Source organism: Theobroma cacao, chromosome 2 (genome assembly GCF_000208745.1).
Source record: "Theobroma cacao cultivar B97-61/B2 chromosome 2, Criollo_cocoa_genome_V2, whole genome shotgun sequence".
Lineage (NCBI taxonomy): Eukaryota > Viridiplantae > Streptophyta > Magnoliopsida > Malvales > Malvaceae > Theobroma > Theobroma cacao.
Window position 1 is genome coordinate 456,412 of NC_030851.1, and position 26,154 is coordinate 482,565.

General features: G+C 35.3%; 5 protein-coding genes across 7 annotated transcripts; 1 reads left to right on the forward strand and 4 right to left on the reverse strand.

The window, feature by feature from the left end:
* LOC18607049 (ankyrin repeat-containing protein At3g12360) lies at positions 1,944-5,333 on the reverse strand. The gene is made up of 5 exons (XM_018114813.1): positions 5,192-5,333; positions 4,390-4,869; positions 3,637-3,792; positions 2,794-3,221; positions 1,944-2,561 (listed from the first exon to the last, which is right to left on the reverse strand). Exons 1-5 carry the CDS (start codon positions 5,331-5,333, stop codon positions 1,944-1,946), a joined length of 1,824 nt encoding a protein of 607 aa, XP_017970302.1.
* On the reverse strand, positions 9,714-12,066 carry LOC18607050 (ankyrin repeat-containing protein At5g02620). The gene is made up of 5 exons (XM_018114814.1): positions 11,919-12,066; positions 11,337-11,825; positions 11,087-11,242; positions 10,517-10,944; positions 9,714-10,352 (listed from the first exon to the last, which is right to left on the reverse strand). The coding sequence occupies exons 1-5, from the start codon at positions 12,064-12,066 to the stop codon at positions 9,714-9,716; spliced, it is 1,860 nt and encodes a 619-aa protein (XP_017970303.1).
* Positions 16,451-18,214, reverse strand: LOC18607051 (UPF0481 protein At3g47200). Its single transcript, XM_018114809.1, has one exon. It carries the CDS (start codon positions 18,172-18,174, stop codon positions 16,495-16,497), a length of 1,680 nt encoding a protein of 559 aa, XP_017970298.1. The 5' UTR covers positions 18,175-18,214; the 3' UTR covers positions 16,451-16,494.
* Positions 19,879-23,531, forward strand: LOC18607052 (probable arabinosyltransferase ARAD1). Its single transcript, XM_007041015.2, has 3 exons — positions 19,879-21,010; positions 21,852-22,217; positions 23,048-23,531. Exons 1-3 carry the CDS (start codon positions 20,096-20,098, stop codon positions 23,234-23,236), a joined length of 1,470 nt encoding a protein of 489 aa, XP_007041077.2. The 5' UTR covers positions 19,879-20,095; the 3' UTR covers positions 23,237-23,531.
* LOC18607053 (14 kDa zinc-binding protein) lies at positions 23,553-26,123 on the reverse strand. 3 transcript variants are annotated; one of them, XM_007041018.2, is made up of 6 exons: positions 25,957-26,123; positions 25,761-25,865; positions 25,396-25,482; positions 24,301-24,448; positions 23,898-24,015; positions 23,553-23,800 (listed from the first exon to the last, which is right to left on the reverse strand). In XM_007041018.2, the coding sequence occupies exons 1-6, from the start codon at positions 26,007-26,009 to the stop codon at positions 23,733-23,735; spliced, it is 579 nt and encodes a 192-aa protein (XP_007041080.2). In that variant the 5' UTR covers positions 26,010-26,123; the 3' UTR covers positions 23,553-23,732. The 3 variants fall into 3 exon arrangements, with proteins under 3 accessions (XP_007041080.2, XP_007041082.2, XP_017971185.1); XM_007041020.2 differs by lacking the exon at positions 25,396-25,482 and having other exon boundaries at positions 23,573-23,800; positions 25,957-26,099; XM_018115696.1 differs by lacking the exons at positions 25,396-25,482; positions 25,761-25,865; positions 25,957-26,123 and adding an exon at positions 24,727-25,365 and having other exon boundaries at positions 23,576-23,800.

The following is a 26,154-nucleotide window of genomic DNA, read 5'->3' on the forward strand; positions in this document are numbered from 1 at the left end:
TGTAAGAAGTCAAGTATATATATTGCTGTGTAAAAAAAAATAAAGTCATTTGTACAGTCATGTGTAGAGTACTTCGTTGAGACTAAAGATGTATTATTGAAGTCTTTAATTTCAAGAATTTGCATGGTCTAATTGTGAAGTCAAAATAAAAAAAAAAAAAAAACAATTTGTGCTGCTATATTACTTCGAGAGAACTCTCTCTCTCTCTCTCTCTCTCTCTCTATATATATATATATATATATATAGCTATATATGTANACTTCGAGAGTACTCTCTCTCTCTCTCTCTCTCTCTCTATATATATATATATATATATATATGTAGATAAATAAATAAAAAAAGAACAAAGTCTATCCTTGCAATAACAACAAGAACACTCTTTTTTTGGAAAGGCATAAATTCTATAAATGGATCGACATTGGTACATTAGACACAAGAGATGGATATATCCCCACCATGATAGAATTTCCATCTCAAGCTTCACAAGTAATAGGACCAGTCCATAACAGAAAGGCCATCATAATCACCCAGTTTTCACTATTGGAGACAGCAAACCAAAGCAGAATATTACCATTTCTCATCAAGTAAATAAGAAAGATAGCAAGCTGGAGTGTGAGGAAAGTGCAAAGACAGGTATAGGTAGGCAAAGTGAGCTGATGTTGTTTATTTGGGAGGATGTAAACATTGATAGCGAAGGTGGCGATTAGTTTCAACGGATACTAACCTTAGTGAGGCACTTTCTTATCTGCAGATTTTATATTTTCGTTTCTTCTGCAGGTTTTTTTATCTTCAGGAGAAAGCCATCTAGGCCACTCCTATTATATATCGGATCATTATTCTGATGTCACATGATGAAAGAATAAAATCAATTACCACAAATAAAAAATAAATTGTTAAAATATTGCTTTCAAATAAATTTTTTATGTTGATTATTTAGGACAGCGACAACGTTGTAAAGGGTATAATCATAGAGAAAACAAGGGGAGGTTTTCAAAACCAAGAATCAAGTGAGATATATGTAGTCAAACCAGCTATTTTATAAAATAAATTGGTGTTTATTTCAGTGATTTGATTTCTAGCTACAAGATATGCAATAGATTTAGAATTGGAAAGGAAAATAGTTGATGTGCACATTATGGACAACTCATACTATCCTTTACATTTAAAATCCATATATTTTAATTTTTAGAATTTAAATTCCATCAAGATAGTTTGTAAAATTATTATTTTCTTATTATTAATAATAAAATACCACATCATTATATATATATTTAATATTATTTTACATGTTAAAATAAGTCGCAACACACCCAATCTATTCACTCTTATTCTGGAAATCCCTTTCAATCTCTTCCACTTTATTTTTTTGAAAAACAAAAATAATATCAATTGAAGAAATATATATACACTATACTCAATAAAGGGATATATATATTTAGATAAAGTTACACCAAAGAGAATCTCTCTCTTGTGTATCCTTGATCTCTTGATGCCTTTTGTCTTGATCCTTGCCTTCTTGGTAACTTTTGTAAAACTCTCTATATAATGAAATTATATTGCTAACTTTCAAAAAATAAAGGGTCACTTTTAAACTGACTCATCAGCAAACTAAATTGAGATTCTTCAACAAAAATTTTTTCATTAAAAATAGTAATCAAAATACTTATCATTAGAAAAAAGATAGGAAGAGCGACATTAATTTATGCAAGTTAAAAGTCTTAGATCATTTTTTAATTTTTAATTAAAGGAAGAGATTTTAATATAACTCCTTGCATAAAAGATACATGTACATAGGCACACCTCAAAATTTTTCGATAAAATATTCCCATATTTTCATACAATATTCAACCCCACTTGACTAATGATATGTTTTACACTTCTTCAAAATGGACACCTTAAATTGAAATTTCCCTTCTGTATTCTCCAATTTAAAACAACTTCCCTTAAAAAAGCTTGTCATGCTTACGACCACAAAACAGAGACCTTGAGCCGTATGTTGAGTTCCATAAATCAACAGAAAGAGGAAAATTCAACGAAGCAAATAGCACAATCGGGCCGGAAACAAAAATGGAAATGAGGGTAGGGATCCATATTGCTCCATGATGATAAATTAAGAAAATAGTTGCGGTGAAAGCTGCCACCATCATCCCTATGGAGACGAAGAGTGTCCCCAATCCAAGCAACAACATACATGGTAGTCGCTTAACGAAGTCATCCTTGGCGAAACGCGAAGTGAGGATTGATAAGAACATTAAGATTGACGAAGCAGAGGAGAATAATGCCATTGCATCCGATATGATGAAGATTTTAAATGAAATCTTCTGCAGGATGATAGGATTTGCTGCATCGTTCTGTAAACTACCTGGTAGAGTGAGTATTGCAACGAATACTACAATGAATAGTAATGTTGCAACCATTAGCATCGAGTGTGAAGTTCTTCTCATCCAATCTTCTCCCCTTCTTTTTAAATCTTCATGCTCCTTAACGAATAAATCCCAAGGTGTAAATCCTTCAGCATTTCTCATTTCTTTACACGAAGGTTGCACAACCTTTTCCACCTCCTGTGAAATACATAGAGTATGCATATTAAATCTTAAATGAATTGAAATCGTATTGGAAAAAAAATTGGATGAAAATGTTGGCTTAGCTTGTAATACCTATACAAAATCAATTTTTTTTCTAAACGATGAAGATTTTTACCAAAAGGTTATAGAGTCTATACTAACACTTCTATTAATAAAAATTTTGGAAGGCCTAAAAAGGTAAGGATTATAGAAATCGGCAAGAAAGTACCTTAAACCATAATAATTCTCGTTGCATTTGAAGAGCAGCACCTGATACATGATTGAGTCGACCTTGAAGGGGTAACTTGGCAACTAAGTGCAACATGTTGTTTTTGTTTTCATCCTCATATGTTGCAATCAAATCTTTAATGGAACCTATGCCATAGATTAAACTGAAGATACTCTCATGACGATATAAAATGGCAACATGAAATATGCTGCGATTATCTTTGTTTACCCTCCATATCAGGTCAGGATAAGAGTTGATAAGCTGAATTAGAAATTCGACATTTCCTGCTTCTGCTGCATCTAGTGTTAAGATTGAAGGATGCTCAATTAAGCACCACATCATCTCATGCTCTAACTGTAGTACCTTTTTCCAAACGCTATCCACAAGTCGAAGGGCCTGACTTAGCTTCGAGCTATGATGAGCAAATCCTGTGATATTTATGGTCAAAGATTACAACTTTTTAATTGGAGAATTGTTTTTATCAAATTAAAATTTTATTAAATATAAATAAATGATATGATAATTTGATTAATAAAAAATTTCATATTGAAATTTACAACCACACGTTTGAAGAATAGAAAAACAGTAACAACACCAAATAGAATAAAGAAATTACGATCTCCCTATAACGATTAAATATTACCACCATACAAAAAAAATATTTTAAACTGATCTATCCCAGATTTAATTAAAGAATCAATAAAGTGTTAACTTCACGAATTGTATGCAGAAATATAAAAATTTAATAAAATTACAATTCAGAGTAGTATATATTGAGAAAAAGAAAAAGAAAACTTACTATGATTCACGACCATTTCATCACGATTCTTTTAGAAAACAAACCTGAAAAATTGACGATTATTCTCCTCCACATCCCAATTGGGTTTTCGTCGACAAACAACGCAGGCTTTTGAGCAAGCACGTGCAGAGCTGTCTCATTAAATGAGCCTCGAGTAGTAGCTAGTTGCGGGTACTTTTCTTGCATATTGAAGGCCACGTCTGCAGGAATGGTAAAGAATTAAATGTTTTTTTTTTTTTTTGGCCTCAATCAAACTATATTTTTTTTATCAATAAAAGAAATTGATACAAGTTCAATAAAAAAAGAGTGAAAAATCAATCACGGGATGACTAAATCAGAAAATTAATATTTTATTAATATCAAAAAATTGATGATTATTTGATATGACTACATCAGTACTAGTCCATGAAAAACAGAGCACTTAGATGAGATCACATCGAAGAGTGCAGGGAAGGGAACAAAGAAAGGCAGAGTGTCAGGTCAAGCCACCGAACACAGTCAGAGGAGGGTAGACACCCAATTTGTCCCAAAAGTCATCGCCTATTTCAAGCATAACCCTCGTGTATGGACGCAAGAGGTGCAATAGGGTGTGAAACAGAGGTATCTGGGGAGAGTCAGTGACGCATTGTCATTTTCTTGATTTCTTTTTACGAGTTTTTCTGCTATTTTTTGCCGAGTGAATGATGTAATGTTTGTTAGTGTAGGATAATAGACTTAATTCGACATTTCGCGTAATTTCACATTCTATTAATATACGAAACTATGCTTTTAAAAAAATGACTATAAATTTTTCTTACCGTAGAGACCATTTCTAATACAAATAATGAATATCCCATGTCGTTCTGGATCAGTCAAATCGTCATCGGTGCATTGATAGAGGTACTGAACCATTTCTCTATGTCCTAACAGAGCAGCTAAATGGAGAGGAGTCACCCCTGCTTTATTTCTGATCTTTGGTAAGCTGGTTTCCAGCTTGATCATAACTATGGCCAGTGGCAACATTCCGGATATAGCGGCGAAACAAAGAGCAGTGTTTCCATCTTTGTTTTCGAGTTTCAAGTCGACAGGCCGCATCCACTCAGTTACCAATTTCTTCACCAAAGCAATTTGTTTCGCCGCCGTCGCAACGTGAAGAACAGTCTCCATTCCTTCCGTTATACTCTGTCGTACCGCCCATGGATATGTGGAAACAATGGATCTAACCGTTTCGATGTCTCCGTTCATTGCAGCTCGATAAAGGGGTATGCCATATATGTTGTAATCTTTTCTCCCTTCCTCTGAAATATTATTCCACAAACACAAGCATAAAAATTCGGTAAGGTTACAAAAATATCTTTATGAAATTGATGTGATAATAAATTCAGTACATTTATTTTTTAATATAATGTTCGTAATTTTCATAAAGCATACTATATAAGTCTAGTTTAATGGAGGTTTTTTTTGTTAAGTATAAGAATTTTATTAAATAAGCGAACAATCAAAGAATTTTAACAATAAAACTCTATTATGCTGTTAGATATGTCTACTTGTTTCTGTTAACTAGAAAGAATTGTCAATTTTGAACCCAGCAGAACAAAACATAAATTTATATATGCTTACTGGTAAACAGATGTGGATCTGGCAAGCAAGAATCAGTCTGAGCTGAAGTTGACCTCTCAGCATAATTTCCATCCTGAGCTTCAATAATTGATGGTGAATTGGTATCCATATCAGCCCCAACTTCCAGCAGCTTAGCAGCCATTGAATTATTCTGTTAATCAGGGTCAGTTCCTTTATGCTGGAAATCTTCTGCAACAATGAATGGCTACCATTGTCATCACAGGTTTTTAACTAACCTTAGCGGAAACATTGATGGTTACATGTGCATTGATCAACAAGTAAAACGAAAGAGAAATTTTCGAATGAAAAACAAAAGGAACTCGGCTTATGCATATAGATAGAAATTGAAGACTGCTGTACCTATTTGAAAGGAATTGGTCGATTAACTTCGAGAAGCAATGGTTTCTGAGTAGAATATATAGCTAAAGTCCTGGGGAGTACTATGAAGAATGCAAAAGGTCAACAGATTAACTATCGTTCGAACTTGCTGTGGAGCTAACGCGAATCGAGAGGAAAAGCAGAAAATGAACAAGAAAGTGTATATAGACAGAACCTCTGACCGATAGGAAATCAGTTAAACTAACTAAACATTTACTGAACCAAGTAAAAAGTAACTAAGGTAAAATTAATTAACAGTAAAAATAAAAAATCTACATCTGCTATAAATAAAACACGTTTAAGTAAAATCCTGTAAGTGTTGACTTTATTCTTCAGCCTTCATCTTCAGTCTTCTTCAAGCTGTAACCAACATCAACAGCTTTTCTTTTATCTTGTCTGCATATGCTTGTACGCTTAACAACTATGAAGAGAGAGTAATGTCTGAACACTTAAAATCTAAACATAGACTTCCATTCATAGATCGAGTCGACAAAGAGATAAACATTCATGGAAATGGAGCTTTTTACCTTTTTTTTTCTTTTTTGTCAGAGAGTGGTTGACGAAGCTCAATTTCATGCCTATATCATTTCTCGACAGTAATGTAATCTTATATGATAAAATATATAAGACTGTTAAGCATTGGCCGAAAGCAGTAACATGATAGGGACAGTGACAGGGACTTTACTATGTAAATGAACATGCACGGAAGAACCTCCATCACATGCATAGATTCCTCTTGAATAATAGAAGAACACTGAGAAAACCAGAAGCGATGCAGATCAGGTTGGAATGAATTTTTACGAGTGGCCGTTGGGATCATCAGAACTCAGAAGTCGAAATGAAAGTCGATCATTCTTAGCTTAATTCCGGATCCTCAGATGATCATTCTCCCTCAATTGTTTTGAATTTCTGTGTTTTTTTTATGTGGTAATCTGATGTTTGATACTTTGAGAGTATGACCAGTGTCACATCATATTTTGTATCGTAATTCGTTTTTTAATATATCTATTTAGCTCTTTAATAAACTTTATAGAAGTAAACGCTCTATCGCCGCCAATTAAGTAGCTCTCAAGTAAATTACCATAAAGTCAGGACGTGAAACAATACTAAATAATTAATGGGCTATCCTATTAGCATTATTGGATCTTTTTTTTTTATTAAAACAATCAGAAGGATATTAAACTAGAGCAGAAGCTAGCAAAAACCTGCAATATCAAAAACATTATTGCATCTTCCAGGAAGGAAGACAGTCTAAACTGTGGAAAGAGCCACTAAAGATGTGTGCTCTCTGATTAATGAAAGCGGCATCTATGCTGAGGTTGTTGTATAATGTGGTCTGTGTAAAGTGATGGCCAGGCGGGATGGTCTTTATCTGGTTTTGTTGCAGGTCTTGTGGAGTGTTTTTGATCTTGTTTATCGATCTTATTTTTGCCCAGATTTGTGTGTGAAAACAAAAATTTAATTATTCAAAGGTCTAGTTAACAAATTAATGCTTTGTTGAGGAGTAATTATGAGCATCGGCTTAAGATGCCATTTACTTCTATTATTGATATGCCAGCAAGAGTCGTATAATAAGTTTTGATTGAAATTTGTGCTACCTCGCATATCTCGAGCAGATACAATACCTTTAGATTTCTTTCACTTTTTTGACTATAGATCGATATTGGCATTTTTAACGCTCCCCCTAAACTTAGGATAAGCCGATAAGCCATAGTTTCTTGCACATGAACGATTTAAAAGTCATTCTGCCTTTAATGCTATCTTTAGAGTAATCAAAAGTGGAAGCATTTGTTGAACAACGAGTTCTATCTCTAATCATATTGAAAATTACAAAAAAATATTTTTTTGATTTATCTTTCAATCATATTTTTAAAGAGATAATCTCACTCGATTAATTTTTTGTAATGTTTTTCATTGTAAAAGACTTTTTGTATCATTTTTTTGAAAATGTATAACTTTCAAATACTCGGATTATGATTTTTTTGTCAGTTGCTCGAACTATAATAATATGTCATGAAAAGTTTATTGCAACAAGTAAGAGACTTAGAATGATATATAAATCGTTGAGGTTAATAAAATTATCATTAAAAAAGGACTTTTTATAATGTTAAGGTTTTAGGAGTCTATTTGAAATTTGCTTTATCTCCTTCCACTAATATAAAAATAAAGCCATGTTATATCCCGTACCATCCGCCTACAATAACTGAAGGGTGGATTCATGCCCTAATTATGCATGCATGCATGCATATAGAACAAAGTAGTGTGTGTTAAAAAAAACTTAAACATGTTTTGGGTTTTGTCGTTCAAAGTTAAACATGATTCGAGGAAGCAATTAATAAATCGTTATATTCGAGGAACCAATGCCCTTTCTTTGTAGCTATCCACAAAAGTCAATTGAGGATGAGATGGCCCCGTAATTTTAGCTCTAGTTTAGAGATATAAAATTAATTATATATATAAAATGGGAAAACTTCAATGAATCAATCAATTATAGATATAAAATTAATTATTAATTACTTTGTCATATGAGTGATTGAATGCATGCTTTTGCATTCTTGCTATTAATTAATTTCAAGAAGAAACTATATAGTATTTCCATTGACATTAGGTTATAATTGAAAAAATAATAATAAATGAATATGATTTTATCTCATAAATTCATTTGTGAAGTTTAAAATTTTTAATGTTTCCTTAGTGTATAAAATAATAATCATCTAAGAAGAAATACATCTCGAGGACGTAGTCAGAGAAGAGGGCAGAGGAGGACCATGTAATCAACCAAATGCTTATCCTTAATTTCAGCCTCGAGTCCTGAGACACACTTAGCCCAATGAACAATGGACAAGGCCCTTTTTCAAGCCTGCAAAAGCTAACCATACATAGAAAGACTTTAGACTTATTCAACTAAGGCTTTCTGTGTAGTGAAAATCAAAATCTCCCAACATTTTCATGGACACTTGAAACAAATAAGATTTAATCGGTAATCTCAGCATTCAGTAATGAGAAGTTAGAAGCAAATTAACACCTCACCCCAAGGAGTTGAAGAGACAGCACAAGAATGTATTGACACAAAAAAGGAGAAGCAATGTAAGGGAAAAACATAGCTAGCATTTCTAAAAAGAGGTAGTGAGATATTAGAAAGAGAAAAAGTTTGATTCTACAACTAATAAGTATTCTTTTTTTGGATTAATGAGGTTTGAGGAGAGCCCTGATTTGTCCCAAGTTCAATTAAGAAACAAATCACACAAGTTCCACAAAAATGTACAAGGAAGAGAAAGCTGCCAACAGAGTAACGGTTATTATGGGTTCACATAAAGAGCAAATGCTGAAACTATGCCACAGTATTTGGGGCCAAAAGGCTGATATGAAGGTAATAAGTTCAAGGATACGGATGAGAGGGTTATCACTTGGTAGACTTGCTTCAATGGACTGTTGAGCTATCATAGCAGCGTTTTGGAAATGAATTAGATATTCTAAGACAAGCACATGAGTTGGTTGAAGAGGAAAATCTGCAAGAATGGGATAAAAAATGGAAGGAATTGTGGCTTCAATGAATATTAATTACTTTGTCAAATGAGTGACTGATGGCATGCTCTTGCATTCTTGCTATTGATCAGGAGAAGTAACTATATATGATTCTCTTTTTCTGGCCTTTAGATTTGGATTACCAATGGTTGAATTTTATTTCTTTCTTTAGTTCTTTTTTGTACTTTGAATTAGAGAGGAGAAAGAACCTTTTTTTCTTTTATGAAACTTCTTGGATACTATCATTCACTGGATAAAAGATAAGCCTAAAGCAACCCACACAAGGACACAAATAACGGCAAGTTGCAGCAAAAAGAAGCAGAAAATTTGATAAAATATACCAAATATTCTTCATTTCAAACATATGAAAAACCAGATAAGTTTATATATTTAAAAAAACTAAGAATTAAGACTAAAGCTGAAATTTATATTATTTATAGCCTTGAGTCCTGACATGCACATAGCCCAAGGGGCAAGGTCCTTCTTCAACCCTGCAAAAGCTAACCATATATACAAGGACTTAAGATTTATTGAATTGAGGCCCTTTTATAGAAATCCTTTGCTTTGCATTTATCCACTAACTTTCCGGAGCGACCATCGAACTCAGAAGCTTGGCTGCTCAAGGAGATGTGATGTGATAGGGCTGCTTGAAAAGCTTATTCCGAGGATGAAACAGGGACCTTGAACCGTATGTTGAATTCCATACATCAATAAAAAGAGGTAAGTTCAGAGAAGCAAACAAAGCAATTGGCACAGAGCCTAAAATGGCGATGGCTGCAGGGACCCAGAGATGTCCATGATAATAAATTATGAACACAGTGGCACTGAAAGCTACTATTACGCTACCGATGGACATGAAGAAAGTTGCCAGCCCAATCATCAACATGAATGGTAATCGCTTGATGAAGTCATGCTCCTTGTAACGTGAAGTGAGGATGGACAAGAACATCAGGATTGAAGCCAAAGCGGAGAACAGCGCCGTTGCGTCTGATGTGACAAACACCAGGAAGGACATTCTCCGCAGGAAGTTAGGTTCCCCTGAATTATCTTTTGAGCCACCTGGGACAGTAAAGATGCTGGCGAACGCTACGGTGGCAATTAGTGTTGGGACCATCAGCGATGATTCAGCCGTTTTTTTCATCCATTCTTCCCCTTCTTTCATCAAACCTTTGTGTTGCTCCATGAACAATTCCCAGGGTGTAAAGTGTTCATTATTTCTCTGTTCTCTACAAGAAGGCTGCACCAAACGTTCCACCTCCTGGTACAGTCAATACAGATTAGATTCTACAACATATTGCTTAACAAGTTTGGATTAATTAGAATCTATAAATAGTACTCTTGATGAAATTGATTTGATTCAGAACCTGAAAAGATCATGAAAAGCAAAAGTAAAAATGGAAAGAGAAAGATCAGAGAGAAAACCTGAAACCACAAGAGCTCTCGCTGCATTTGAAGAGCCGCTCCTGATACAATCTTGAGTCGATCTTGAGGCGGCAGCCGTGCCGCTAAATGCAGCATGTTGTTGTTGTTGTCATCCTCATAAGTTGCTATCAAATCCTTGATTGAACCTATCTCTTGGATCAGACTGAAAATACTCTCATGACGATATAAAATTGCATAATGAAATATACTCTGTTTTTGACCATTTACTCTCCAAATCAGGTCCGGATAAAGGTTGATAAGCTGAACTAAAAACTCTACGTTTCCTGCCTCTGCTGCATCCAGCATTAGTACTGTGGGATGCTCAACAAGAGACCACATCCGCTCATGAGTTTGCTGCAATACTTTTTCCCAGAGGCTCTTGACAAGCTGAAGAGCCTGATCAAGCTTCAAACTATCATGATTCATCCCTGTAACATTGCATTCAAATTGGATAGCCAATTCGGTTAAAAACCAATTGGCTTTTGGGTTAGGAGAAAAGAGATAAGTTATATACTGTTGGTAATTAGAAACCTGACGTGAAAATACCCGAAAACAAGAAAGAAAACTGACCTGAACGACTGATTATTCTGCTATATATTCCTAGTTGATTTTCATTTACAGAAAACAATAAAGGCTTTTGAGCAAGCACGTGCAAAGCTGTCTCCTGATATGAACCTCGTTTTGTAGCTAGGCTTGGTTCCTTGTTTTGCATGTCAAAGGCTACATCTGTAAATTCACGCGACGCCAAATTATGGAAAACACCATCAAATGAAGTACTAAATCGGAGCAATTGGAGCAGAGGATTTCTGTTCCTACTCACCATATAGACCAGTTCTAATGCATATAATAAATATTCCATGTCGCTCTGCATCGGTCAAATCATCATCAGTGTGTTCATAGAGATACTTCACCATGTCTCTGTGCCCCAACAAAGCAGCTAAATGAAGCGGAGTCACTCTTGCATTATTTCGAATTTTGGGCAAGGATTGATCCTCGTTAACCATAAGCTCCGCAAGTGGAACTATTCCAGATATCGCAGCGAAAGAAAGAGCAGTGTTTCCATCTCTGTTCCTAAGTCGCAGTGCGACTTTCAAGCCTTGAGCTTTTATCCACTCCACCAATTTCCCCACCAACTGAACTTGTTTTCCTAATGCAGCAATGTGAAGAACAGTTTCCATTCCTTCTGTTACACTCTGCCGCAACGCCTGTTGATTTTGTCCTATAATTCGACCAACTTCCTCAACGTCACCCTTCATCGCAGCTTGATAAAGGGGCACACCGTACGTTATATAGCTTATTCTTCCTTCATCTGAATAATTCAAGAAGCGATGTTTTAGCAGAAGTCATGATCGATGAACACGTAGAACAGTAGTGGATGACGCATGGTTTTGACAAAACGTACCTGTAAACAAATACTGATCTGGCACAAGCCCATCACGTTGATCTAAAGTTGAATTTCCAACCTCAACTCCTTTATCCGCTCCTGGAGAGTTTGATGGTGAACTAGCAGCATTTACATCAATCTTGACATCAGATATTCTGGCTGCCATTGAGCAAATTCTAATAAAACAAAGCTAAGTTTTCTTCGAATGTATGTCTGCTGCTGAAACAAAGACAATATTTGTATATATAAATTTACAAAGTTAGGCTTGCGCCAAAGGATATGATGACGAACAGAAAACTTGTCACCAAGGAAAGCAAGGACATTCGTGTAGGACTTCCATGAAGCTTACCAAAGTATGGACCAATGCCAAAAGGCAATAATGATTATATATATATAAAGTTTCATCAGTATCTGAATATTTGGTTCATTGATTGGTGTATGATCTCTTTATTTAAAGAATAAAGTTCAAATTTCTTTTCTCCAAATAAAAAAAAATCTCATCAAAAAGAAAAGTTAGAAATAAGAAATGCCTCCACACAATTAGATTAGATATGCGTTTTGAGTGACCACAATGGGTGGCTTACACTCTTTGCACAAGCTCCGCACTATGCATGTGTCTCGTGAGAATCTTACCTATAAACAATGGAATAATTAACATTCTTAAAAGAATGTTTTGTTGTTTTAACTTTTCTATTTTTTAACGTAATTAAGCAAATTACTTTGACTTAATAAATATTTTTAATTTACTGAAAAAGAAAAAGCAAATGACTTGACTCTTTGGTCACTAACCTTGAAACTTCTGAAAAAATTTAAAAAAAAAAAGTTTAGAAAATATGGTGGTGATACAAAGCATCGATTATAATACATACTACCCGATGCTTGTCTTGACCCTTGTCTAATAATGTCAAGTTGACTATATAATTTGTAAAGTCTTGGTTATGCTTTTAAATATTGCTTACCTTACATCTGTTAGTACTCACCTTATTTCCTATTTCACTTGCTAATTGTTTCTATGTAATTTTAAACTCTAATAATTTTTTTTATTAAAGAAACAAATAAACATTAAGTTACAAGGTCATATCATGACAAGTTTAAATTTTGTTTTTAATTAATCGAACAAGTTTTGCATGTGAGGACAGATAAGAATAGCAAAACAACAAAATTATTCACAAAATCAAAGTTGGATCTAACAGTTCTTTTTCTACAAAAATAGTAAAAAATCAAATAGATGAATCAATATAAATTTAAATTAAAATCATACACAATAAATTCGTATAGCAGTACGAGTATGACCTTTTTCTATTTCATTTTCCCCTTTCCTTCCTTTTGATTATTGACAGTAAAACTTAGATATTTAAGGTAAAATCCAAAAAATTTCCCTAAAACACTTCAAAATGATACGTTGCCCCTTCTTATTTTAAAATAATATTTTAGTCGGTTGACTGTTAACACAATTAGTCAACAGTTAAAAAAAATTATTTCCAATACCATATAGATATTTTAGGATCCTAAATGTCCTCTTGAAAAAAATCTGTTAATGTTTTCTTCCGTAACTTAATAAAATTTATTTTGATATTTAATAAAATTCAATATTTGACGAAGAAGAAAAAAACTTAAAACTCTATAAAATTCAAAAAATTTGTAAATGCGGTAGTTTGTTTCACTTTAATATTTAATAAAATTCAAAAAAAGATATAAAAGAAAAAAAACTTGAATTCTTTGATATATAATAATCAAGTCAAAAAAATTGTTTGTCAGCCTAAAACCTAATCTCAAAGAACAAATTTTAGATAAAAAATTTTCAACAAAATTAATAATCACGAATAAGAAATTAATCTCTAAACCCCACAACATCAAATTTGAAATATTCATCATTGAATAAAAGAGAATATGGTTAAATTAAAAAAAATAATATAAGGAGTACTTATATTTTAAAATATTTACTGTAATATTAAGTTTAATTGTTTTAACTGTTGACTAATGATTTTTTTTTTTTTGGATTTAAAACAAAACCTGTATGACCAATGAGAGAGAGATGGGGCCCGGGGCATCCCTTTCTCACATGGAAATTAGTTAGTACAAAATTATAGTGTATCTTTTTGGTTTTTTAATGTCCTAGAGACTGACTTTCCATGAAAGGTTGACCCACTATATATTAATTAGTTCATGTTGCATTATTTTCTTTTGGTGTACATGTTCATATGTTTATTTTGAATTTGTCATTTCATTGGTGCAAGTAAAAATTGTTTCTATATTGTAGGTTTATCATCATGTGTTAGACTTATTATTTAATATTACCATTTTGAGTATAAACCCAAAACTTGGCTTGGCTACATTCATTTCATCGACTCATGCTTAGGTGATGAGGAATTATTGACTTTATGTGGTTGGATGATAAGCAATGACATTATTAATATCATTAAAAAAAGTCGAAGGAATAAGAATTCAGAAGGAAAAAGCTCGGGTGATGACCCATAGATGGAGTAGATATCGGTCAAGAAATATAGTGCTATGTTAAGTGTCATGGTCTTCGCATGGACGTGAATCTCACATCATTGAAATAATGCTTCCAACAGGTTGAGCTATAAAGTTTTACATCGAAGAAAAATTCCCAACGGGGAATAAGAAAAAATGTCATGGTCTTAGAAAGTAGAGCTATAAATCTCACATCTACTATGTATTAGAGTGATATTGAAAATATAAAGATTTACACTACTTTTAGTCTGTGAGGTGCCTTTTGTGGGACAAACTATAAGATCAGTAGGCCAAAACAAATAATACTTCATAGAGTTTGGTGTGGACCGTGACACCAAGGGTCATATGGACTTCATACGACAATAAACATAGTCATACAATGGAAATTGAGTCCATATCAATCAAAGAATATGGTGCAATGCCAAGGGTTGTACGGACTACATACAACAACAAACATAGTCATACAATGGAAATTGATGTAGGTAGTAACTTGGTGTCCATGCAATTGGTGTAATATCTTCTATTATTCTTCTTCTTCGACCTTTTCTTTCACTTCCTCCATACTTTCTATAGTCGCATGGCCATTCTTCCTCAAACAACGGGTCAGCTTGGTTGCATCGATTCCATCTCCAATTACCACAACTTTATCCCTTGCATCTCCTTCCAAAGCCACTGATGACACACCTATCATTATTTTTAAGAAGAGTAAAATCAAAATAATGTTAGATCATTCTGCTCTATGCATGTAAGGTTTAAATTTGATGATCAGAAGCAAATAATTATTAAGCACCATGAGTCTCAGCTACTTTCTTCAATGCTTTGGTTTGGAACCCCTCTCCCTCATCAGACTTCCTCAAAATGTACCCAAAGAACCCTTTGGAGCGGCCCGTCTGTTTGTATCTTAATGACTATCTTTTTCTGCAGGGATAAACCAAACCAAGTATCAAGTCAGAATTAGTGATCACAACCAATTATTCAAAATTACGGTACACACACGTATCTATCTATCTATATATATATTAAGAGCGAAAGTTTGAAGCTAAATCAGAGTTGACATCATTTTGTGAAAGTTTGACATAAAATATGACCCTTCTTATTCGAAAACAAATTGCAATCGACAGAAAACTCTATATATAGAGATATGCTAGTTTTGGAAATAAATGGACGTACCTTCATGTTGAAGGGTGTAAGAGGAAAAGGAAACTAGCCTTTTTAAGAGAGTGATTAATATAATGCAATGATGATGATCAAGGAATGAGAAATTAGACCAGTTTTTATAGCATTGTCATCGTACCTAACGCTGCAGAAATTGTGAACCTTATGACACAGTCAACAGGTCTGAATCAGTAAACGACTAAGAGATACAACACAGGATCACTTTCCAAGCAAAGTCATTCGATATTTTACTTTGTTAGACCAACAACAAATTTGTACAATATGACTTATTTTCGTTTCATTAATTATAAAAAAAAAAATTTAGTTAGTTGTTACCAACTTCTGGTTTAAACTTTTCCAATCAGTCCAATACATGTTCCTGTCCCACAATACTTGTCGTTTCTTTCTTCTGGAACAATATCCCATTATTAATTATTTGAAATTGATCAAAAAAATCAATTTAGTAAACTGAATCGAGCAAGTGTTACCAATAAATTAAAGGAAGGCTCACGTATATCTAATATTGGATAAGCATTAATTAATGAATCAAATTGTAATTCATACGTGAGCCTACCTTGGTAAATCAATTCTCAAGTGTTAATTAATGAAATAGCAAAGTTTACATAAAAAAAAATCATCAGATTAATAATCACAATAGTTATTGGTATGATGGCTGCTAGTCTGCTAACTAAGAATCAGCCATGGATTCATATTTAGGATTTGCCAGATTGTTTCCAAAGTTCCCAACGTTCAAAAGAAAAAGGAATTCTCAGGTGGAAGACCGTACACGATTGTTTATAGTAGTTAATTTGTTATGATGTACACTATCAACTATGTAATCAAGGAAGGAGCAATTCCTCATTAAAATATTGAACAGATATGTGGGCCCAATGTAAGGAAGAAAACACTTGTAATTAGGAAAACAAAATGATTATTAATGAATGATAAAAACAGCAAAAGTACATCAAATTAAAAGCATCCAATGATGTCCTATCTCAGAATCATCGTTTGACTCAGGCTTAGAATTTATCTGGTTGTTGTTGAAGGTAAATAGATGGTACACGGGCAGAATCAGGCAATCTACTAGGTAATGGTGAAATGGTTTCTCAAGCCTCTGCGGGTCGTCCACATATCCATAGCCGGTCTGAATTAAGGTGAGATAAAGGACTATGATAGCTCCAAAAGTTGAGATCCCAACCACCCAGCTGCTGAAGTAATGGTGCACCAGCCTTGCTCTAATCCTAGCATAAACGGTATCATAGTAAGAATTAACATCAGACACCACTTCGTGTAAGTAGGACTCCCATGCATCCCTTGCAATTTCCTTGCAGAGGCCATTGACGAGTCTTGCCACTTCTTTGTTGTTACCTAAAGAATGGTGGAGAACCCCTTTGTGATGAAGAAGTTCCACATCATGAGCTGAGTTAATTAGCCCGTCGAAGAAGAACAAGTACGATGTGACATCTGGTTTGCACTGTGGATGGCATTGTTCATAGGCTACCAGGTTACGAAATAGTGTTCCCTTGTAATCATCGATATACAGAGGAGGGATTTTCAGCAACCTTCCTTCAGACCGAACATCCAGTGGAGGACAATTAACACCTTTCTCAATGATGACACCAGCTTCCATCAGCTCCGTCATGGACCGCATCATGTCAGTTTCCGCCCCACTAATTCCCTCTTCTGCTGTATTCATTATTGTGTTGCTCGAGTCGCGTGTCTTGCTAGTTTTAATTCCTTCTTCTGCTGTATTCTCTGCTGCTTTGCGGTAATCAATTGTCTTGCCAGTTTCCTCTCCATTAATTCCTTCTTCTGTTGTACTCTTTGCTGCTTTGCCGGTTTCCTCTGCCTCTGATAAGTATCTTGGGAGGATGCTGAGCCTGAAAAGGTCAAGAAAGTGGTGCGTTTCCGCACGTGAGCTGATTCTCACATCCCAGTCTGACTCCCTTTGTAATAGAGGATTAAAAAAACGAAGGGCAAGCTCTCCCAAAGATGTGGTTGACTCTCCTGATCTTCTGGTTAAATCAAACAATGTCTGCAGAACAAATAGAGGAAGTTGGTTTTCAAGCATGATCAAATCTCGGCGAAGAGTAGGCAGCATCCATCTTTTAACAGGGCGAGCATGACGGAAGTTGTTCTGCTTCAACTCTCTGAAGAGCTCGACAATGAAGCAGCCATCAACGAGCATCATCTTAACAAATTTATCCTTGCTATGTTGTTCAGCTTTATCCCAGTAGCACCCACGAGCAACCTGTTCCAATTCTTGCACCGAGTTCATCACTTTGTCTAGTTCAACCCCATTAGGCCGTTTTGGACGAAAGAGGCGGTGAAAGAATTCCCATTTCAGCTCTTCCATTTCTCGTAATCTTCCCTCTCCATGATGGTACGGACCGATTGAGATGATACTGGGAGCATAAGCTTCGGGTTGAACCTCACGCATATTTACAGGGACCCTGTATATGCAGGCGGTTTTTCTCTCTTCGGGAACTTTAATTGCCAACTCCTTTTTCAACAAAGCTCTCCACTTAGAAACTTCATGGGGATCCCCTGGATTCAAATGCTCTGGACCCCAACTTTTGGCATTGCCATGAAATGTTCTGCTCGTCTTCTGCAAAAGCAACCTTGTAAGCAAGCTGTGTCTCATTTGGGGATGAAGAAGGAGTAAACCAGGCACAACCCAAGGATCAGGCTGCAACTGAAGATGGAAAATTATCATCCATGGAAAAGCTCGAAGTCAAATGCTGAAGTCTTTTTATTAATATTAGGAAGCACAAGGTCAATGCTTGGAGTCTTTTATAAGCAAAAGAATTTCCTCGAAGATGATGAATGATTGTTGTAGGTGATTGGTTGTTGGTCCAACTCTTAAATCTTTTCTGATAGAAAAAATTGATAGTTTCTCCAACAACTAGGATGAGTTCATACGATGATTCCTTTCTGCTGGTCATGTGTGTGAGCTTTGTTCAGATAATATAAAATCTCATTACCCAACAAGTTGATCAATTAATTTATTGAGTTAGGTGCATATAGTCTCCAAGTTCCCACATTAAGATTCAACAGGTCTCCATTGAATATAATATCTTATTTCTTTGAGAAATGATTAAGAAATAGTAGTACTAGTGCTTACTTTATTTTGTTTTACGTGAATTTTTTTTCCAAAAAGCAAATGAAGAGAGCATGCATGCCATGCCCGCGTGTTTAAGCAACAAAGTTACCTTGAAACATGGGATTTGGTTCATTAAATGATAAATTCTTGTAATCAGGATTGCTTCCCTCTCCCAAAGGCACTTCTTCTTAAGTTGGGCCTTTAGTAGATTAGGCTTGTACTAGATAGGGCCTCTTCTTCCTTAAATCATTGTTGCTTATCCCTATCCCCATTGGGTTTGGACCAAAATCTTCTTTTAGTTTTTAGCTTTGTGCTATAAATTGGAGACATATTTCATGGCATAATTCATCAGTCAAATGATACAAAAAGGAGGCTTGATATTAGATTAATAAGTAGATAAACATAGTAAGTCCCTCAAATTTGCATTGGAAGTGTAAAAACTAGAAGATTTTATACTTATAAATTCTTTTTTATAATTTTAAATGATAAAATATATATGATTAAAAATAAATTATTATCCGGTAAGATAAATTGTTTTATTATAATAAAAAATGAGTAAAATGTTAATTATCTAAACAAAAAAAATATAAAGCAGTAATACATCCATGCCACCTTGTCACACATTATTTTTTGCCTTTAAATGAGAACAATTTGATGTCAACATTAATCGAATAACCTTGTCATATTAAAAAGGTCATGAGAAAGGGATAGAGAGTGACAAAATTTGACACAAAATGCGACCCTTCTCTTGTGTCTTAATCAATTTCACGTCTTCTACCAATTAGCGTGACAAACGTCAATATTCGATTGCAAGAAAATCAACAACAACTCTCAATTAATTCACCACAATTATTTCAACACAAAATAATTAATCTTGCCTTGTGGAATTAATTTTGGTCATAAAATAATAATCTCAACACTATTTCCTTCTCATTTTTCTTAATTATTATTTTTTTTTCAAATGTCTCAATTTTAAAATTTTTAAAAATCTTACACTCTTTTTTTTTTAAAATTAATTTTTTTTCAAATTTTAATATATAAAATATCTTAAGTTCTATAAAAGAATTATTTAAAGGTGATGTTAACCATTTTTACACTACCAATTTTATTTAACTAACATATATAAAAATTGAAACATTAATTTTGGTGAAAACTCAAGAAATTAAAAGTTGGAAAAAACTATTAGTTAAAGACAGAAAGAGAAAGAGTAAATTTATTTTATGTATTATTAGTTTTGTTTAGGTAGCAACAACAAAAACCCTTTGACCCTTAAAAAATCTGATCCTCTCTTCAAATATATACACCAAATTAAGTTGAATTGCACAAATTTGATGGGCTTTGGATGCTTTTCAATGTTGGGGTGATGGTACCTAGCCAAGAGTAAAGTTAGTGTTAAGCAACGGTCCGGCTGAGTCGAGGGCCAGCCGGCCATAATCAAAGGCTTTATAGCTAAGTTTTAGGGATGAAAACTAGGAAATCAACAACATTAAAATACCATTCGTCGCCTTCTTCTCCTTCCGTTTCCGACATCGCAACGACCCAACAACAGAATCTTGCTTCGTTTTCCAATATGGCGCGAAAGTCCTCTCTTTTCAAACAGACCCTCATCGCCACCGCCTTCTTCATCCTCGCCATCTACGCCTTGTTCACCACTTTCTTCCACACCCCCCTTCCCGTCTCCGACACCGTGTCTCCTTCCGACGACGCCGCCGACGTTTCTTCCGTCGAGTTTCCTGAGAGACGAGCGGACGGGTCCGGGTCCGTCGGGAACGTCAAGGTCTTTATGTACGATCTCCCTCACAAGTTCACCTACGGCCTCATCCAGCAGCACGGCCTGGCGCGTGGCGGATCCCCCGTCGATGACGTCAGCACCCTCAAGTATCCCGGCCACCAGCACATGCACGAGTGGTTCCTGTTCGCCGACCTGGCACGACCCGAATCGGACCGCCTCGGATCCCCTATCGTTAAAGTCACTGACCCGGAAGAAGCCGACCTTTTCTACGTTCCCGTCTTTTCTTCGTTGAGCTTGATTGTGAACGCGGGTCGGCCTCCGGGTACCGGTTCGGGTTACAGCGATGAGCAAATGCAGGAAGAGCTGGTGGAGTGGCTCAACGGGCAGGAGTACTGGAAGAGGAATAATGGGTGGGATCACGTGATAATTGCGGGGGATCCCAATGCGCTTTATCGGGTCGTGGATCGGGTCAAGAATGCTGTTTTGTTAGTTGCGGATTTTGGGCGGTTGAGGCCGGATCAAGGGTCATTGGTAAAGGATGTCATAATTCCTTATTCGCATCGGATTAGCGCTTACACTGGAGATTTTGGGGTGGAAGAGAGGAAAACATTGCTCTTTTTCATGGGGAATCGGTATAGAAAAGAGGTAATCAATAGTTCATTACAAGAATTTTTAATTTCATGTCTTTGTTGAGCAGGTTATGATGTTAGTTTCTATTTCATATTTTAAGTTTCATTTATCGAACTGGAGGTTTTTGTTTGTTAAGCTTACGGAGCATGAACATAGTTGGTTTAAGTTGTGCCACCAGATGAGCTGAAGTATTGAGCAAAAAAAAGATGAGCTGGAGTTGAAACTTGGATTAGGAAATCAAGGAAAAAGATGAGCTGGAGTTGAAATTTAGATTAGGAAATCAAGGAAAAACATAGAGTTATGGAGTAATTATTAGCTTGAGCTTGCTTATATCCTGCTATATTTTATACAGACTACTGCACATGAAGGCATTGGCCTAAAATCCTCGATTGATCACTCATATTCAACTACTGTTTCCACTGCTCTTCTAAAATCAGGGCTTAATTTGACTGCTTCCATCTTACTTAGACCTGTAATGGATGACTACCTCATGCTCTTCATCCAAAACTGTTTTGTTTATCATAATTTGCTGTGTTGGCCTCACCAAAGTTTCTACGTTTGCTCTGAATGGTTTTTTTATTTCATCCACAACTATTCTGTTGAGTAGAAAGTTCTTCCCTATTCGCTAGCTTAAATGACTGCTCTTGACTTTCTGGTTAAGAATTATACTATAGCCCCTCACACAAGCAGATGTTAGTTTGAAATCAGATGCTATCATGAAGGAGATCTCACATGAAGGACTAGCATACCATGATATGTTGGTAGTAGTACTTGCAGGATAATCATGTTAGGTGAACTTGTTTCCTCAGTTGATTTTTCGTTTATGGGTTCCTTTGTGATGCTGATGTTTTTTCAGGGAGGCAAAATTCGCGATTTGCTTTTTCAAATACTTGAAAGTGAAGAAGATGTCTTAATAAAACATGGAACACAATCCAGAGAGAACAGAAGAGCAGCCTCACATGGGATGCACACATCAAAGTTCTGTTTAAATCCTGCAGGCGATACTCCATCAGCTTGCAGACTCTTTGATGCTATCGTTAGCTTGTGTGTCCCAGTGATAGTCAGTGATAACATTGAGTTGCCTTTTGAAGATATTATAGACTACAAAAAGTTTTCAGTATTTGTGGAAACTACAGCTGCACTAAAACCCGGATATCTTGTTTCATTGCTGAGACAAGTACCTGCGGAGAAAATTATTGAATATCAGAAAGCAATGAAAGAGGTTTGTACTATTTGCATTTCCTTTCCTTTTATCTTATCATTCTCATTAAATTACTCCATTATTGAGAAGTAATAACATTTATTTCATGTATAAAATTGACAACCAGAATTTAATCCTACTACACGTTTTCAATAAGTATATATTTGCATTTTACATCATGCATTTTATTTGTCAAATATCTCTTGTTAAAATTGCTTAGTGATGATGTGGTTTTGCTTTCTAAACTCCAACCTTGTGTCTACTCCAGACAGTTCCATATGACAAATATGGAAATCTGTGTTCTGATTTGCTAATGTTATCTGTTTTTTGAGCAATTTTCCTCATTAAGAGCTATTGGAATCAATCTGTTTCTGTTTCTGTGCTTGTGCCTTTCAGTGCCATGGAGTCTGTTGCATATGTAAAAAGCAGAAATATTATAGAGCATCATCCTCTTCTCTTATTTTATGGCTGAGCTATGTATTGTTATCAATTTGAATTACTCTATGTTGCGTCAATAGGTTCTGTAAATTGGACCTATGGGTAAAACATGAACAGAATCTGACTTTAACTTTCCACCCCATATAATCAGCCTCAGAATAGTGGGCTGGAGTCTGGTGGTAAAGTTCTTGTAACAATTCCAGAAGGTGCTACATAAGAAAGGATTATGTTTATACATGTCTGTGTAAGACGAGTAGAAGAGATACTGAGTGTAGTGTCGACTGGAGTGTGGTATTCTTTTTCTTGTTTGTTCTCATGCATCATTACATAGTTACCAGTGATCACAAAATCATGATTTTATTTTAAATATCTGTGACTGAGTTTTGTTCTCAATTTAAATTTTGTGGATTCAGGTGAAGCGGTACTATGACTACACTGTTCCGAATGGAACAGTTAATGAAATCTGGCGGCAAGTCTCACAAAAGCTACCTCTTATCAAACTTATGATTAATCGTGACAAACGGCTTGTTAAGATGGAGTTGAATGAGCCCAACTGCTCATGTCTTTGTTCAAACCAGACAGGAATTATCAGCTCCTTGTGATAACATCATTTTTTGGTGATCCTTGAAGTTCATCTGTCAAAATGACTGTCCCTGAATACGAGCGAGGCAGATACTCGACCAGACCCTCCCAGGTTTGAGGAATAATTTATGATACCCGTTTGCCTTCAGGGTGGGGTTTTCTCCTACTGCTGATGAGGCTAGTGAAATTTGCCATTGTGGAAGGCTTTCTTGCATACGTTGTTGTAGAGTAGATTGAAATTTTGATTATAGTTGTAATTGTAATTGATTTGTACATTGTAGAAATAAAAATATCAGTGATGCTTTGATTCTTTTACTTCGGCCTGCAATCTTTTGATTGAAAAATCAAATTGCATGTAATAGCACAAAACCCAAATTTCTCATCTCTTCAAGGTGTTAAGATTCGAAGTACATTAGACCAATTCAAGCCTTAGAAATGATAGAAAAGAAGACGAGAAAGAGAGCACAAGGGAGATTGAAAGCCATGAAAGTTTCAGGATGCATCTGCTTCAACTCCTTAACCAGGTGGCCAGTTCATCTGTCTCCCACCTAGGACATGCAAGTGAAGATGATAAACTGATTGACCTGAAGAGAGCGAGAGAGAGAGAGAGAGAGAGGTAATAAACATGAGTATGAACTGCAAACCAAAGTCAAAAACTATGGAGACAAGATGATAACTCACAGGCACTTGGACCATTATTGATGACAACTCGAAACCCATCAACAATGCCTTCTTTTTCAGCAACAATTTTGGCAGCATAAAGAAGTTGACCCAGAATCTCTCCGTGCCTTGGTTCAGCCTGACAAGTTAGAAACAAGAAACTAAAATCAGACTACAGGACAGCAATTTCAATTACATTCTTCAAAGAAAATCCAAACGAAGTTTATGGATCTGGTATGCAAATTCTTTATGGGCTCATCTTCCTCATAAAAGCACAGCAAAATTTTTAAAAAAGAGGGAAAACCTAATCAACTAGAACAGCAAAATTCACAAAACATGTTCAGATGGTCCAGCAAGTCATGCAAGACAAAATGCAACAATTTATATAGATATAGCAGTATCAATAAATATGACTGGGACACACCTTTCCAAGCTGTGTCAATCCATCCCTAAACTTTGGAATGACTAAAACATGAACAGGAGCCTGTGGATTGATGTCCTTGAATGCTAAGACTTTATCATCTTCATACACAATGGTTGAAGGAATTTCCTTTGCTATGATCTTGTCAAATCTGAATGAAATGAAAAAAAAGAATCAACTCTTAATTCAATAAGTAAACGGCATAAACACCTGTGACTCTGTTGAACTCCTAATTCAAGGATTTTAATAGTTTGTTACTAATGTGCACTGATGAACTCTGGTGATTCTAGTGACTTTGTATGGATGGGGGTTTCTTGTGCACTCTGTTTGTCTCTAGTGTATTGTTTTTTACAAATGTGCAGGTGGAAACAAGTGTTCTGTGGTATTTTTTGTAAATGTGCAGGAGGTGGAAATTATAATTTCCCATACTCTGCTGTTGGAGGTATGATACGGGCAGTGTGAATTGTGATAGTCTGTAGAGATGGGGCTCTATGCTGGGGGTGAAGGGTCTGCAAGAACAGGAAACAAACTTCTTCTTGTTGTTTTATATTCTTGCTGATCCAACTTTGCCGGCTCCTGCGAGAGGCTCTGAGTTTGTAAAGGTGTTTGTATCCTTGGGTCCTGTTTTTGGTCTTTGTACAGTGGGCTTGAGTATTAGTACTGGAAATTTTTTGTAAACCAGTACGCCATGGAGGAGCCATCCACAGTCATGGCTGTTCATCCTTCTTTTGTAACTGGGGAAACCTGGTATCTTTTGATATTGAATCATCATCATAATTTACAAAAAAAAAAAAAAGATTTTAATAGTTAGCATTTAGCAACAATGTGTTCTCCCCCTTCTTCCATATCTCATAGAGAAGTTATCAGCATAATCAATTCTTTGTCTACAATCTATATGTCCCTTTTAACATTACAAAGCGCTAACCCTAAACTTAAAATGTTATTCCCAATGTTTTTTACTTTTATTCTTAAAATCATATAAAAGGGAGATGAATTTCCATATGTCATCAAAATCCATAAAATTCAACAAAATAATATATAACAAATTCCAAGCTGGAACTGGAATTTGAAACCAAACCAGGGTATTATAGATGATACATGGTTGGAACTCCACTGTCAGCATTGATTGCAGCTGCCTTCGCTGCAGCCTCTTCATCATGTGTAGCACTAGCACGACATAGATATCTACAGAGTGCGATTCAGAGACATCAAGAAAAGGCCATTGGAAAATTGACAAAGTTTTGCAGTTTTTCTTCACTTCACTTCACTTGTTTGCTAAACCACAAAAAGAAAATGAAAAACAACAACAATTTGAAGCCTAATTGAACATTCTTTTCACCCCATTTTCTTTGATTAGCTAATTAACAACAAAAGTAATAGCAATCCAGCAATTGAATGCTGAAATAACAGAACTTTCCTTGTCTACACCAAACCAAAAGAATGGAGGGAAACGAAAATAGTACCTCCGTGAGTGATTTGCAGTTAGAAAATTTATAGAACTGGGATAAGAAGAGATTCCTGGTGAGGCTCTCACTCTTGCAACAATCCTTCCAGCCCTTGCATAATCACTGTTCAAATCAAATACCCAGAATCAATATTCTATCACTATATACTTACAGATACGCAGAAAATGACAATAGAGATGAGTCATAAGAGTACCGAAGAACAGAGAAAGAGGTGAAAGCAGCCATAGATTTTTGGGCTGATATCATTTATCTGTTTCTCTCAAATGTTTTACTAGCTGAAACTGTGAAAGTGAACAAAAGTAGCCGCTTGGTGAACTGGTAGAAGCGATTTCTGATGATGGGTACTCCCTGATCTGATCCGGGCCTTTGAATTTCTGGGCCAGTCCAATTT